General features: G+C 32.1%; 1 protein-coding gene across 1 annotated transcript in view; it reads right to left on the bottom strand.

Moving 5' to 3' along the window:
- LOC129981142 (5'-3' exonuclease PLD3-like) overlaps positions 1-15,595 on the bottom strand; it is a 150,244-nt gene extending 134,649 nt beyond the window's left edge. Inside the window, exon 1 of the mRNA XM_056091840.1 lies at positions 15,463-15,595. Coding sequence (XP_055947815.1) covers positions 15,463-15,567 — 105 coding nt within the window. The 5' untranslated portion in view covers positions 15,568-15,595. The remainder of the gene's footprint in view (positions 1-15,462) is intronic.
- Positions 15,596-16,467: the final 872 nt, after the last annotated feature.

Raw genomic sequence — 16,467 nt, 5'->3', positions numbered from 1 at the left:
TGTGAAGGGTCTGACTCTCGTCCAACAAATTGACCTCTCATGACAAAGTCATTTTTGTCCGTGGATGCTTTTGATTCCATTTTCATGGTATTTTGTCGTTTGATGTGTTTTTATCTGGATTGTTTTTTGGAAATGATTTTATTCTTGTGATACTAATTTTTATCTCCAAAAACCTCAATTTTCTGGGATTTTCGGGTCATGAGAGGTCAATTTGTTGGACGAGAGTCAGACCCTTCACAGAAAAAATCCCTGGTTTGAATCCTTGCCTGAGGGTGACCCTTGAAAAAGTCTTCGGGCCGGATTAATTTTGTTTTTCTTTTTGAACTTTGAATGTAAACTTATTATTTATTTTAATTCTATTTTGTTTAATGGATAAAAGCCATTTTTACGCCACTTTAAAATTTAAATAACAACAATAATCTTTTCAGTAATGTCTATTTTACTTTGATATGCAAATTTTTATAATTTTAATACAGTTTTTAAAAAATATTTTTAAGTATATATCACAATAACACTTTTCGTGTTTTAGGTTTTACGTGTATACCACAAGCCCCGTGTCACCGTAATAAATACACTTTTTGTAAATGCATTATCATTGTTATAAGTAAGATTAAATTTCTAAAAATAATCGTGAGTCAACCCGAAGACATCAGACTGGAGGTTCGAACCCTCAGCAGCGATATTTCTTAAAGAATTCAGAGATTTTAAAAAAGAGAGTATGACGCAAATTTCATTCTAACTTCTTCTTAACCACATTTCTTAATTCTTAAAAAATGAGTGTGCTATCGATAATGCAAATAAAAATGTAATTCGGCAAAGTTACTGTTATTTAATTAATAAATAACATATCGCCGAAATATTTTTCTCGAAGCAGAAAAAGTAACTTTTTCGTTAAGTAATATTGGAAAAAAAGTCCTCCCCCCCCCCGTCTGGAAGAGGAATATGATGAATTTTACGAAATGCTGACTTTATATGCTTTTTATTTAAGATATGAATCAACGATTTTTGAAGTTATGCAAGATTCCCCATTTGATAAGAAAGATCGTGGTGAAATTTTCTTTCACAAATTTTTCCTGTTTTGTAAACTTCATTTCAAATTCATGAAAAGTTTTCTGCTTCTTTTAAAAATGCCTCACAACCATCTCTCTGCGTCTAGACGTGTTTTTACTTGCATCACAGAAGTTTTGAACCTGTGGCAATGAATATTCGAAACGAGACTTTTATTATATGAAGAAAAATGTCAAATAAAGGTTATATTTGAAGTATGATGTAATACATTAATATTATTTCAAATAAAAAAGAATTATAAGCAAGCATAATATTTATATATGTAGTGACGACCGCCTGTTGGCGAGCGCCATCTGCTGGTTGTTAGACGGAGTTGACGCTGGTTAGACGGAGAGCAGATCAGACGGATCTGGACGAGAGAAAAGACGTGGCAGATCAGACGGATCTGGACGAGAGAAAAGACGTGGCAGATCAGACGGATCTGGACGAGAGAGAAGACGTGGCAGATCAGACGGATCTGGACGAGAGTGAAGACGTGGCAGATCAGACGGATCTGGACGAGAGTGAAGACGTGGCAGATCAGACGGATCTGGACGAGAGAAAAGACGAGACGAGACGCGACGTATTTGACGAAATCTACTGAATGTTCAATTCTTTTACGTTAATGTATATATATTCTAAATGCCCTAATCGTCCTAAATGTAATGAAATGTGCGTTCTAAAATAGTAGTGATTTCTGAGTCCTACATATATAAAAAAAAAAAAAATTAAAAAATTATCCTCCAACCGCAATTATTCACCCAGTTTAGACAATTTTTGTTTATTTTGTGATAGAAGGAATTTCAGAAAACACGACATAACTATAAATTCTCTATAATGAAAAAAAACAAGGATAGAATCCTTCAAGTCCAATCAATGCATCAGTTACTCTAATTTTTATTTGATATAAAAATTCATGACCTTTAGACACATGATCAACGGTTGACTGTTTCTCAACATATCCCATTCTCGACAGAAATCTGAAAAACTCTGTATTCTCTTGGGAAAAAAAAAATAAAGACATTCAGCCCTGACCATTTTTTCCAATTTTAATTTCATTTGAAAGCTCTTGTCGTTTAGATGCGTTCTCAAAGATCGCTCCTCTTCCGTCTGCCATTTTCGAGAGATATTGCAAAACAAAACTTTTCTTGTAGATCAGCGGTCTCCAAAGACAACCAGTCGCAACCAATAGACCAATTTCATTAATTAATTTCTTCCCATCGGCTGCATAGTTAAACAATCATGATGCTCCAGGTTTATCTTTTAAGTATAATTTTAAATACTTCTTTCTTTTAATGTAATAAGATGTAGTTAAACAAAGCTGGCTAACTATACTGAATTAAGCAAGGTCAATATTTAACATCGTCCACCATATAGTATTACTATTAAACTAATTACTGAATTCTATTAACATCATAGTCGAACAGCTTGTTTGAAAACGAATAATCTCAATTTAGATTATTTTACAAAATAATCACTTATAGTATTAATTTTATAGTATAGTAATTCAATTATTCCAATTTATTGGGATCAAACTTGATCCGAACAATTGAATAATTGGCAAGAAAGATTATTTTATTTTCTCTTAAGATATAAAAATTTACATCGCCGGCGTCCTGGCATAGGGGAAGCGCGTCTTCCCCGTGATCTGGACGTCCTAGGTTCAAGTCCCGGTTCAGGCATGGTTGTTTTTCATCTGTTCTATCTGTGAGATGTGTGAATGTGTCCCCCCTCCCCTGTAAAAAGGGGCTGTGCAAGCGAATGTGATACGTGAGTAGCAAAATCGCACTCTTGGCCCTAACTGGCGCTAATGAAATCAAAAAACGCTCCCTCCCGGCTTAAAATCGCTGAATTCGAAATCAGCGGGCTTGTCCATGGCAAGTGCCATCAGAAACAATAAAAACACAACACAAAAAAATAAGTTTTTTAGTTTTATGTGTAGATAAATAGATTGTGCATTAAAATCAAATTCTTAAAAAAATCTCCCGAAAAAGAAATTAATAACAATATATTTTTAATTAATAGAGAAAAGTTCTGCAGTTTCATAGTCCAATTAATAAATATTTTTTTTTTTTTACATTTTTGTGCTTTTTTAGTGAATTTTGAAAAAGTTAATAAAATATTAATAAATTTATTCTCTTACAATGCAGTTCTTTTAAAGAAAAAATTTTTAATTAAAAATTTTTAATCAAATAATTCAAAATATTTAATAAATTACTTTGAATTAAAAAATTAATTAAAAATTGTTATTTTAGTACTTTTTTTACATTTTTATTTTGAGGTTCATTTATTGAGATTCATCTAAATTGTTACTAGAAAATTATTTAAAATTAAAAAATTCTTATTTCAATAGGTTAAAATGTTCAAATATAAATAAGTTAAAAATAAAAGTATTACAATTTTTCACGTGAGTTTAAAAAGAATATTATCAGACCAGTCATTTATCTCTGTTAGAAAACCAGTTTACTAACAGAGATAGCTGGAACTTGAAAATTGAAAGCGTCTATTTATCATATCAAAAAGAAGCGTTCTATTTTTAACTGGTTTGTTAAATTATGCTTTTCCAGTTTAAAAGTACTCATGTTTTTACCTTGTGTATCTCCAGAAATTTTATCGTTTTTGTTTTAAGTTCAGCTTCTGTAAAAAACATTGCAAGACGAGTGTGTTTGTAAATGTTATTTATGCTTGCTTTCTTATTTTAAGAAAAACGTGTTTGAAAACATTACTTTGAAATCAAAACTGCATACATTCACTGAAAATAAACAGTTCTTAGTATCAGCTTAAAAACTGATATAGAAATATTATCTTTTCACATAATTAACAGATTTTTATATTCTTCGAAATTTCTTGGACCCGTTTCAAAAGTTTCAAAGATTTTTCAAAGTTTACATTTTAGAAAGTTTAGTTAAGTCATTACGTGGCTCATTACAAATTTTAAATGTGTTTGTTTAACAAATTTCGTTTAACTATATTATCTACAACAAACAAAATCAACAGAAGTGGTCTTCTCGAAGCTTTCTCAAATACGTTTTTAATAAATGTACTAATATATCATTAGCCACATGTCACTGACGAACAATAATTAGTAAACAACCTAATAGCTTGTAATTTCAAGCAATTAATCGTTGGGCAGTTAGTAATACTCAAGTAGCAAAAAAACTGAATGTGTATTTTGGACAATTGTTCTCTCCAGTTGCAACCAAAATTTAACAAGAACTACAATTGTAGTCACAAAATTACATATCAAATTTCATTTATTTAATTTACTGTGCTTTTAAGTTATCGCGTTTGTATGTTTGTGAAAGCAGAAAGCCACAGATTGTCAACCCTTTGACATATTTTATTCAAAATTTGATAAGAAACTACATCTTACATATTGAACCTGTGACCACATTTTATTTATCTAGCTCTTTACATTTTATTATCATCGAGTGTTGTGTTCGGAAATCTGGCCAGACAAACATCCTCTGAATGGATTTCGCACAAAATTTGATAGAATTATACTAAAATAGTGTGAAGTCCATATAAATTTCATCCGTCTAGTTCTAATCATTTTTGAGTCATCGTGTTCATAGACAAACAAAAAACATTCCAAAAATGTTTTTCTCTTGCTCAGAGAAGTCATATCACTGACTCTCCGACCCACCCGAAGACACACGGATAATAAATACTGAATGACCGGACCAATTGCAACTCGGGCGGGAACTGAGGTTGAGTCCTAAGGGCCATCACCGGCCACGATACAACCCATCCCTAAGGAAGTACGTCCCGTCATCGATGAAAGGAACTAGACCCCCGCCTTTCCGTGTACCCTCCAGGGTGGCGAGATCCAACCATTATACCGGAAGCATATCATCCTCATTTCCAGGTACCCCCCCCCAGGGGATTCTTGCTCAGGGAAGTTTGAACTATAATTGTCAAATTCTAGATATCGGATTTTTTTTTTTTTTTTTTTTTTACTTTCTCGAACATATAGTACAGAGCAATTACTGTAATCGTCAAAAATTTGGAACTAGGAATTTTGAAAAAATCTTTACGTTTTAAACAGTTCAAAAAACACATTTTTCGAAAATGTCCGTCTGCCTGTCAATGACAAAGAAAACCCAAAACCCCCTTGAGTTATACAGTTGAAATTTGGTATATGATATTTACACCAAATTTACAGATTTCTATCAAATTTTGAGTAAAATCTTTTCAGAGAAAGTTCATTTGTCGGGTTGTTCGACTATAAGTTCGACGATAACTACAAAACGAAGAGAGCAAGATAGATAAGATTCGGTACACATATTTAACATCTATAGTGTAGAAAGCTGTGAAATTTCGAGTCAAATCATATCATGGGTCAACCGTCTGTCGGTCTGTACTTTCAGAAAAAGTAAACGAAATAATTCAAAAAAGATGTGACTTAGATATATCAAATTTGGTATGGGATTTTGTGACTACAAGTGCAGTTTTGGGTCAAATTTTTGCTCCAATCGGCTGAGAACAATGTGTCTAAAACACACCGATTTTCACCACTCTTTGCGCATGCCAGGATTCAATCGCCAAATAACTCGCCAAGGATGACACGATAGATTCACTTCAAAAGTTAATATTTTGTAACTACCATATGTCAGTGCCCTGCAAGGCGTTATCTGGTATGTCAAGTTTATTAAAGATTATGCGAGAAAATTTTGGAAGACTCTGCACTAATTTAAGATTAAAATACTTTCTCTTTGTATACTTTGCATATGAGAAATTCAAAATTAACTAAACAAACTCTTTAAATTAGCTTCTAAATTCTGTCTTTCAGCTTTTATTATACACTATATTGTACTTATAATATGGGTTGTCAAATATTACCCATACGTATGAAAAAATCTGCAAGAAAATTAATAAAATTAATGACAAACCGTTTTTATTTATGTTCCCTTATATTTTTGATATTATCCTTATTTTCTTTATATTCTCATTTTCTTTGATATTTTTTCTATAATTAACCTTTTTATTGTCTGGATACTTTAATTTTTTATTTAGAATTTGACCCCTTAGTGCCTGCTACTTCCTTCTTCTCTATTTCTCCATTTTCAATGACCCTCCCCCCCCCACCTCCTCCCATTTTAAAACTTAGAAAATCTGATCCTTTAATATATTGGACAAAAGGAAATTAATTCGCTATATTTTGTGAAATCTAACTTTTGCATTGATATTAACAATCCAATCCATTTTAAATGAATTTAAAACACATCACTGAAAATTTCCAAAGTTTCGTAGAGCGATAAATTGTCTTAAACACCTTCACATGTATGTGGAACCTTTCTCCTCTTTTTTTCACCTTTTTCACGGACATCATAATTTCCTGTGATTACAGATATCGAAACTTTCTTCCAACGTCTATATTCCCAACAACGACATTTGCCACGCGAAGTCTTCGATCTATTTTTTGCTCCAGTTCTATGGCAAACTTGCGAAAGACGATCTATTTCGGAAAGGTGAACCAGTTTAGACACGCACCCACACCAAGTCGTTTTCACACTTAGGTTATCTCTCTAATGAACCCGGGTCGCTATCTGGTGTTTGTCAGGGCGTCAAGGTAAAGAACGTGTAAAAAAATAAAGTTTATACTCCGTTGTCAAGCATGTCTAGGAAGTGTTTCTTGGCTTGTTTTATTTCAGAGGTAGATTTTCATTGGATAAGACGACCACTCCAAAACAATCACCAATGACATTGTTATTTCTGAGCATTGGTATTTCACTTTTTGACAGTGGTGTAGGCGTGTAGGTTCATTAACGATAAGAGTGAGTTGTGATGCTGTTTAGATAAAAAAAAAAAAAAAAAAAAAAAAAACGTAAGACGTGCAGAAATTATGATTCCTGATGTGCTTTTAACTGATTATTCAAAAACTGGTATATATATATGCGCACTTTTCTAGAGAATTTCTCGCTGTAGCTGAATTGTGTCTTACACATTTTTCTGTACTTGCTTATTTTTTACGACCCTTGCTATAAATTTAACGTAATTTGAAAATAGTCAAATAAGCCCATTATCTTGTTGGTCTTGAGGTAATATAAACACAGATTATTCAGGCGATCTCATGTAATTTGAAAACTGCCAAGTAAGTCCGGTAATACAATTTTCTTGGCCTTTTATATTAGGGTGTCCCAAAAGTTTCTTTCTCATCGCGCTATGAATGGTCTTATCTGGCTCTGCTTGGGCAAACATGCAGGCTTATCTATTAGCCGCCTATGTCATCGGTTTCAGTTGTACCAGAGCTCTACTACACCCGCATAAAAGTTCTTTTGTCCATTTGATGGATTGGAAAGTAATTTTCTACGAGTTCCTCCCTCAAGGTGAAACAATAAATTCTACGAAATACTGTTAACAACTGGATCAATTGAAAGCTGCCATAGCAAGAAAACGTCCAGAATCAATGCACCGACGAGGCGTTGTTTTTCAACATAACAACGCGAGTCCAAATACTGCATTAGTCTTAAGAGAGATGCTCTTACAGTTTGATTGGGGTGTTTTACCGCATCCTGTATATTCACCAGATCTCGCTCCGTCTGATTATGACTTTTTTCTGCCCTTAAAAAATTCTCTTCGCGGTAAGCGCTTTAAATCCATCAGCGGAATAAAAGCGCACCTTGAGGATTATTTCTTGTCCAAAACACAACAATTTTGGAAAGAAGGCATAATGAGACTTCCTGAGAGATGGAAGAAGGTAATAGATCAAAAGGGTTCTTATATAATATAATAAATAATATCTTAAACAGTAAATATTGTGTATTTATTTCATATTAGTAATAGGAAAGAAACTTATGGGATACCCTAATGTATAATAGAACTTGGCAATTTTAGCTGAATCTGAATATTGCGAAGTAAATCAATTATCTCTGGTTCTTTGGCATAATCACCTGGAAATAATCAAATAAATCCACGAATGCAACTATCGTGACATTTTATGTATAATGGATTTATAAATAAACTTATTGGATTTATCAATAAACTCATCATCCTGGAGTAATCCAAAAATCACGAAGTAAAGCAGTCTTAAAAATAAACAAGTACACATTTTTTTTTCTTCAATGAAAACTCAAATGTGAGCCTTTATTTTTTCCTGAAAGTCTGACAAGAAGGCACTAGCGTTCCTTTTCTAGAATTTAACCTAAACATGTTCGATTTGTACTCCCAGGTTACTTTGACTAAAAGAAGCGGTCTCAATGATGTTTGATATTAGATATTGGCTCATGTATTTGGCTATTTACTTACATTGTTCAAGGAGGATTAATCCTAAAATAGAAATTTAGCTGTATATATATATATGTGTGTGTGTGTGTGTAAGCATATTTCTGAAAAGTAAAAGGCGGGTTTGAAGACATAGAAGACGCTTTCGATTTTTTAATTCTCTTTAACATCCATTCCAGGAAAGCAATTTATTTACAAGCAGAGACGCGGACAAGGCACGTCCGCCACAGCCGGCACAAAAACAGAAGTAAGAAAAGGGACGAAACAAATAATCACTACTCTTATATAACATGAGATTTCCGGGCACATGGAGATTGAATACACGTGTTGACCTTTGACAAGGGCAACGGAGGGATCATTTTCACTTGATACTTAGAACTGATTGCGCATTAATTTTTACACAGCTTCATGCGTGGAATGGTATCAGGAAACAAGAGAACACTTTAGAATCACCCCGACATGGGCCGAATCAGGCAAAAAATTTAGGAAATTAATTTGGATAAAATTAGGTATTAAAATATCCTTATATATATATATATATATATATATATATATATATATATATATATATATATATATCGAGTAGTATTTACAATTACTCTCCGCCATTGTCGATATCATTATATTTCTGAATGTTTCCGAAATATCGACTACAATAACATAATGACATATCATTTCTAACCAACTGATAAGCATGAGTTTCTTGAAGTTCTGACCTACTCGTAAAGCAAGATTAGGCCATTGCCTACTTCAACCGGTAGAAATTATTAACTTTTAACATCGGGAAGAGCCAACAATTGTTTGAAGTGAGGCAGGAATCAAAGGCTGCGTAAATACCGTGATATACTCTATTCCAAAAAAAAAAAAATATATAGCATTCGATATATGTATTAGTATTATCGTGAATTAGCATATATACATTTTCAACTTACTTTTATGTCTATGTGATCTAAGAGTGTCTGCAACATACAACGCTCTCCAATATGCATGGAATGTATGAAACCACACATGTTATTTGCATGACCTCAGACGCATATTAATGAATTAAACGCGTTTGGCGCCTTGTTGTATTTGCACAACGAATTGAAATATATGTCGACATTAATACAGGCTCACCTTCTATCCGAAAATAACAAGCGGAACAACTGGCAGATATTTTTGAACAGCTTTTATGCAGTTATAAAACATTAAATACTGCTCATGGTTTAATATCCTACGTTGAATCATTAGATTCTTTTAAATTTTTCTAACTCTTCGTCACATCAGGAGAAAGATGCGGTAAACTGATTTAAAGTTTGTTGTGTTTCCAACAAAATACACGTAAAATTATACTATGACCTTATCAGTCAAGCAATTATGATTTTTATATGCCTATTTTTTTATTTCCTCCTATGATGCATCCACTTTTTTTAGCCTTCTTTTGATTTGCATCTACTTTAGCTTTGTCAGAATGTGAAAGACCACACCTACGTTCTCGTGCCGTCTCATTATTTGTAGAATCCCGTTCTTTGAAATTCCTCATGAATACAACCCAAGAAGTCATAAAATAGATCAATAGTCTGAAAGGAAAGTAATATTTCTAATCGACAAAATACATGATAAAGGTTGAATTGTCCATTCATAATAAGGCCATGATGATAACCAAAGGGCGTGTCTTTCACATAGGAGGCGTATCATGCATTTCCTTTTCTAAACAGCAAAATTAACAAGCATATTTAGATCATAAATTGTAGTATTTAAGAAAATAATACTAAGTAGAAGAAAGCAAATCTGTACATTTACTTGAAAACATTTTTTTTTTTTTGGATATGTCAATTATCTGACTAATGCACTTTATTGATTGGTTTATCAGATTGAATTCCTCATCTCCTTCAATAACAAGAATTTCCATGTGTTCAATTTTATTTATGTAGTTTTTTTAGTTAACCTAACATTAAAATTTAATTCTATCATTTGGTGTCTATGTACCCTTCTATTTGAATTATTTTAATTAATAAAATACCTGTCAATTCAGAATGATTTGAATATGCATTTAATTTGTTCATTTTAAACCATGTACTTTATTCATCCATTATCATGAAAGTCAGCTAAAATGGAAATTATTATCGTAAGCTGTGAATTCTCTGCTAAAGTAATTTCAATAATAGTCAATGATATGAAATTCACTTGCAACACTTTAATATTTTATGTACTATATCTCTCCTTTTAAAATTATATTCTGCCATACGTTTGTAACTTGAATGCACATTTTGACTATTACTTTAAAAAAAAAGCCTAATGACTTGTTGAATTTATATGTATATATGAACATTTAATGTATGAGGCCATCAATATTTAAGTACCTAACAATAATCAAGTCAGGATGAGAAACAGAAAATGCATAGCAAGCTGATTTGCAAGTCAAGTAATATATCGTTATTATTAAATATTGAATTAGATTCGTGACAGTGCTGAAAGTTCCATAACCTTTTTATGTACTATAGAAACATGGATTACTAATTTATCCTACCGTGTCTGTTGCTATTCCAACAAAGTAGAAATTATTTAAGCAATTAGTAAAGCAATAAATTATTGCTTATTTAACAATTCCATCGCAACGTGACAAATGATATGTTCTGAAACTCAGCCCACCTTTGCTAATAACAACTAAGGAAAAATAATCACTAAATTAAAAATTCAGGGGCAGCCTCCCTAGGGGTGATGAACTCATTATCTAAATTGAAGGAGGATAAAAAGCAATGTCTGTGTCTGACATTGCTGTCTATATCGTGGCAGTCTAAAAGGGAAAGTGCAGAACATCATTGTCTCATCTGAAATAATCTGTTGCCTGTCATAAATTCCTATTACACTGAAAGGGGTGTTTTGTCTTTGGTGTTTGTATGTCTGGCAAAGGAAGCCGTTAAGATAGTTTTGAATTTCGTCCGGGTAGTTGATCTATTATGTAGGTTTTTACGTAATTATTTGTCTGACTCTGTAGTAAGCAGCTCCTAATTCAGATGAGCAAATGTCTCGCAAATATCTAAAAATGTGATAATAATTACGGAGAAACATGAAATGTCTCTTCAAATAATATCTTGACAACTTGAAGTATTTTGAAGTAAAGATATCCTTATTTGAATTCTATGATGAGGTTCGTTAAGAAAATTCAAAGAAAATTCCTCAAAACAAGATATTAATTTCTGTAAAATATTAATAGTTTCCTCTAAAAATGCAGATAAAATGCAGTGGGAGTTGTCTCCGCAAAACTTTCTCGCATATTCTTTAATAAACCTGTCATGCGGAGAAAGCCTTGAATAACACTGGCATACAATAATTACGAAATATAACCTTTTGGCGGGAATTTATAATTTCACTGGATCTATCATACTATCCTTGGTGAATTTTTTTGGCGATTAATCCTTAACATCCCTTTAATAGTATCCGAAAATCGAATTTGTGCTTTAGACACGTTTTTCTCAACCGACTGAAACAATGATTTGACCCAAAACAGAACTTGTAGTCATAAAATCTCATACCAAATTTCTTATATTTGAGTTTTTGCATTTTTGAATCCTTTGTTGGATATGTCTCAAATTTGATCAGGTTTCTACACTATAGATGTTAAATATGTGTACCGAATCTTATCCATCTAACTCTCTTCATTTTGTACTTATAGTCGAACAGCTGGACAGGCGAACTTCCTAGGAACAGATATTACTCAAAATTTGAAGGAAATATGCAAATTTGGTATAAAGATCACATATCAAATTTCAACAGTCTAACTCAATGCATTTTTGAATTAACAGATGGACGGACATTTTCCAAAATTTACGTATCGGGAGATCTAAAATATGGAGATTGGACAAAATTTCGACTTCGAAGTTTTTGACTATTACTATTGTTGTTTCTTATGGCACTTGCCATGAACAAGCCCGCTGTTACGAAGACAGCGATTTTAAACCAGTGGGGGAGCGTCTCTTGTTTTTATAGTAGCGCCAATTAGGGCCAAGAGTACGACTTTGCTACTCACGCATCACTCATTCGCTTGCACAACCCCTTTTCACAGAAGGGAACATTCACACACCTCACAGATAGAACAACGGAAGAACAACCATGCCCGAACCAGGACTCGAACCCAGGAAGCCCGGATCACGGGGAAGACGCACTACCCCTATGCCAGGACGCCGGCTGACTATTACTATACTTTCTCTATATTACGTATACGAGGTTAAAAAAAAAATGTCAAACTCAATGAAACAGCTTACTTATTGATTATAGCAGCAATTCCTTTATGGTGAAGTGATAAATATCAAAAGCAATTCACCAATCTAATTTTTAGATTCTAGCATACGAAAAGAAAGTGCTGTAATCTTCAAAAAAATTCGAACTCTAGATTTTGACGATGCACAATTTCTAAGGTTTCAATCCTCTCCAAGCCCGAAAAGTATACATTTTTGGATCTATAAACACGGTAGCCCAAAAACTCTTTGAACTGGACGGATAAAATTTCATATGTGGTCTTTAAAACACATTTGTACAACACATGCAGGAAGTTTGCATGGTTGGCTATCCGAGTACAGATGATAGATAACCATAGAACATAAAGAACTAGAAAGATAATATTCAGTACGTAGATTAAACATCTACAGTTCAGATCCATATCTAATTTTGAGCCGAATCCGTCAAGTGGTTGCTTGTTTATCAGCCTGTACTTTTGAATATACAGCTGAAAACTCATTAAATGAAATTTGGTACATTGTCTTGCTACTAAAATTGTAGCTCTGTGTGGAATTTTTATTCAGTGAGTCAAAAAAAGGAGTCCAAAACATATATTTGTTTTTTTTTTATTATTCCACGAAGTTCAAAACTCAATTTATGGAATTCTTGAGCGTTTACTGTCTTTCCCAAGTTTCATAATTTTATATGGGGTGGACATCAAAAATAATCGGTTTGCATTTTTTGTTAAGCAGTATACATAAAATCTGTAAACTAATCTTTAAACAAAATAACCAAGACTTTGATGAAACTAAACCAATCTCCTAGCTCAGCTGCGGAATTAGAATTTTGCAGCTTTAAACAGTGTACATTATGAGGTCTTTCTTTTAATGAAGTGATCTGATCAATTTAGTTTCACATTTCAAAGCATTTTTAGCACGTTAATGATGTGTTTTAGATCACTTTTTTTTTGTCTATTAACTTTGTGAAAGCGTATTTATTTTTATGAAAAGTATTATTTGCAACAAAATTTCTATATTTATAAATATTTTTATAAAAAAGTGAGTGCAATGTAACTTATAAGAACTTGAGCAATTGTATTTAATAAATATTAATATTACCTTAATATTTTAGAATTCGCAGAATTGGTATTTTTTACAAACTTATTTAATTCGGAACTAGAAAAAAATAAAGCTCCTCAATTTTGTCTGTTGCGGGCCCCTCCTAACCTAGTCGTCCTTGTATAATATCTAGTTTGCCTTGTGGGATTTCCACCGCTGTTCAAATCAAACCTTATAGAATTCTAAAATTATAGTTCTGAGAATAGTTTTAAAATTAGAGAAGATATGTGATCTTCTACAAATCTTCACGAAAAGAAATATTTGTGAGAGTGATTTGATAGTAATTCTCTTTCTTTGTAAGCTAAGCAGTCAAGCAACCATCATACATATATATATATTGAAGTATTGCCTCCTTATTTTATTTATATGCAGAATTTCAAATTTTTTACCCACATTCTACATCACCGATTTACAATTCTTCTCATTGATCTGAATTGTGAAATCCAAATAATAACAAATAATAATAATAATACATCATATTGATTAAATATGATGTATTATTATTATTATTTGTTAAGTATAACATCCAATAAAAAATCAAACATTTAAGGACTCTTTTTTTTTTCAAAATTGATTCTTACAGAGATTACTTTTTAGTCTTTCGTTATGGCGACTAAACTTTTAAAATTTTCGAAACGAAGATTTGAAATGGAAGAACTTTCGTCTCATATTACTTCTGAATTATAAGGACCTACAAAAATAGGATCTGTTTAGCAATTAATTTATTAAATTCTTTTTCTCGCAAAATGCGTTTGTCGTAGCTGTAAAGTGTACTATTTGCTTATAAATGTCACTTGTTAAAGTATAACAGATTCCAATATAAAATTTTTTGTAACGGGATCTTTTTTTCCTGATCGGGTATCATATGATCCGTATGAGTGTTAAGTAAATCATTGCCAAATCCTTATCACTCCATCAGTTTCTTCAAATGAGAAAATGTTCATCAGGCTTTATTGGAAAAAATCCTTAAGCAAATAATAAAGTCACTATTTAAATCCAGACTGTTTAATTCAATTTATAACAGAAAGAAGCTCTGAAAATCCTTTACTGGTTGGCACAAAATCCAGAAAATCCTTTCCTTACAATAGCCATAAAAGATTATCTTTTCTCTCTGCTAACAATTATATCTATAGTCAGTAATAATTCCAGTTAATAGTACAGAGAATACTAGAAAGTTTATTATTATGCTTAGTTATATTGCCTTAAATAGGGAACAATGCATCTAAATATATTTAATATTTTTACAGAATTTGATACTTAATAACATGTTCAATGCCTTTTGAAATAAAAGTTTCATTTTAAATCAAAAATATTTAACTCCAGGTTGTTCATTTATTCTCCTTGAGAATACGTTGAAATACGAACTACTTCTTTCATTTATAATGAGATTGTTCATAATAGTTTTACTTAATCACTACTAATATTTATAAACTTATGAAAAATTTGTTTTCATGGAAGTAAGTCTCCTTAGAAGAGAAGTTTCATCAAACATTGAAATATCCCGATATGTCCCGTTTTCCACATTTGGATATTTAGTTTATATAAAAGATTGAAAAAAAGAGTTTGATATAATTTTTTTTTATTTTCTTAAGGATCCAACTAATCGATATTTATTACGCATGTAATATATTCACTCTATTTTAACAATTCTAATTCCACATCATTAAATCCCATGTGAAGACTCGTTCTATGAAATGTATCAGCAATAAAATAACCAGACAACCAGGATTAATTTGTACATCTATGATTTGACAACATTCATCAATACCCAGAGCTCCCCAATTTCAGTTTCACAAATTCTGATAACATAAGTAATACGAATAAAGCCGTTGTCATTTAGAAAGTATCAGGTTATTTCTTCTCAAAAATCACTTACCTGCTTATAAATCGAAGATATTCGAATTCCCATCAAGAGATTGTCATCTGCTAAGTACGCTACTTGTGGTTTTGGTGGTGGATTGGGGACGATTTTACTGCGCATTCTCCACGGATTCGACGATTTTCTCTTGAATCTGGAAGAAGAATGCTTTCATAATTAAAAATGAAATTTATATACTGAATCGTTCATATATTCGATTCTCTTTATAATGAATGCTTTTGATATAATTCGTGATCTTGAATGTAAGAGTAATAAAATGCAATAAATCGTCCAAAAATGCATCATTTTGCAAAGCAAAAACGTACAGTTTAAAAAATATCAATAAATATTAAATTACGTTGACAATGAGTGAAAACTCTTGCTATACATTTTTAATTAATTAGCCTGCACTTTTACAAAATAATTCCATTTTTTTCAGGAAAAATCTTTTACCTATCACTTTATAACTACTTTCGTTTCGTTTAATTATAAATGAACATAGAGATCCGTTATGAATTTGTAATATTGATTCCTTATACAGTGAGTTTCATAATAATAATGAGGTATTTACAGATACAGATAGATCTGCTAAGATCAGGAGTGGATACCAGTTCAATGATGCACGCCATTAGTGACAAACTACGAAGACAATTTGGCGATAAAAATAAAGGATCGTGAATATCCGAGAATTTTGGTAATATATCCATTAGGACTCGAGTTCCAGCGTTTGTTCTAGAAAATTCGATGCCCTGTCAATGTAGCTATAAAAGCAGCGATTCAGAGATGTGCGAAGTAGTTGAGTCGAGAGAAAGAGTGATCGAGTAAATTTTCTTTTTAAAGTGTTGCTCTCCAGCGAGTTCCCTCTGAGAGTTTTGTGTTGTTGTTGATGTTTATCAGCAATTTGCTACTTGTATGAAATTGATTTCTGCAAATGCTGTTTTATGAACATTTCATCTGTGTTGTGTTACTTGCGTATTATATTTCCATGTAGAATAAAGCATCGCTATCTTTTATTGAGTCTTT

The sequence above is a fragment of the Argiope bruennichi genome, chromosome 8 (genome assembly GCF_947563725.1).
Source record: "Argiope bruennichi chromosome 8, qqArgBrue1.1, whole genome shotgun sequence".
Taxonomy (NCBI): domain Eukaryota; kingdom Metazoa; phylum Arthropoda; class Arachnida; order Araneae; family Araneidae; genus Argiope; species Argiope bruennichi.
This window is presented reverse-complemented; position numbering and strand designations above follow the sequence as displayed.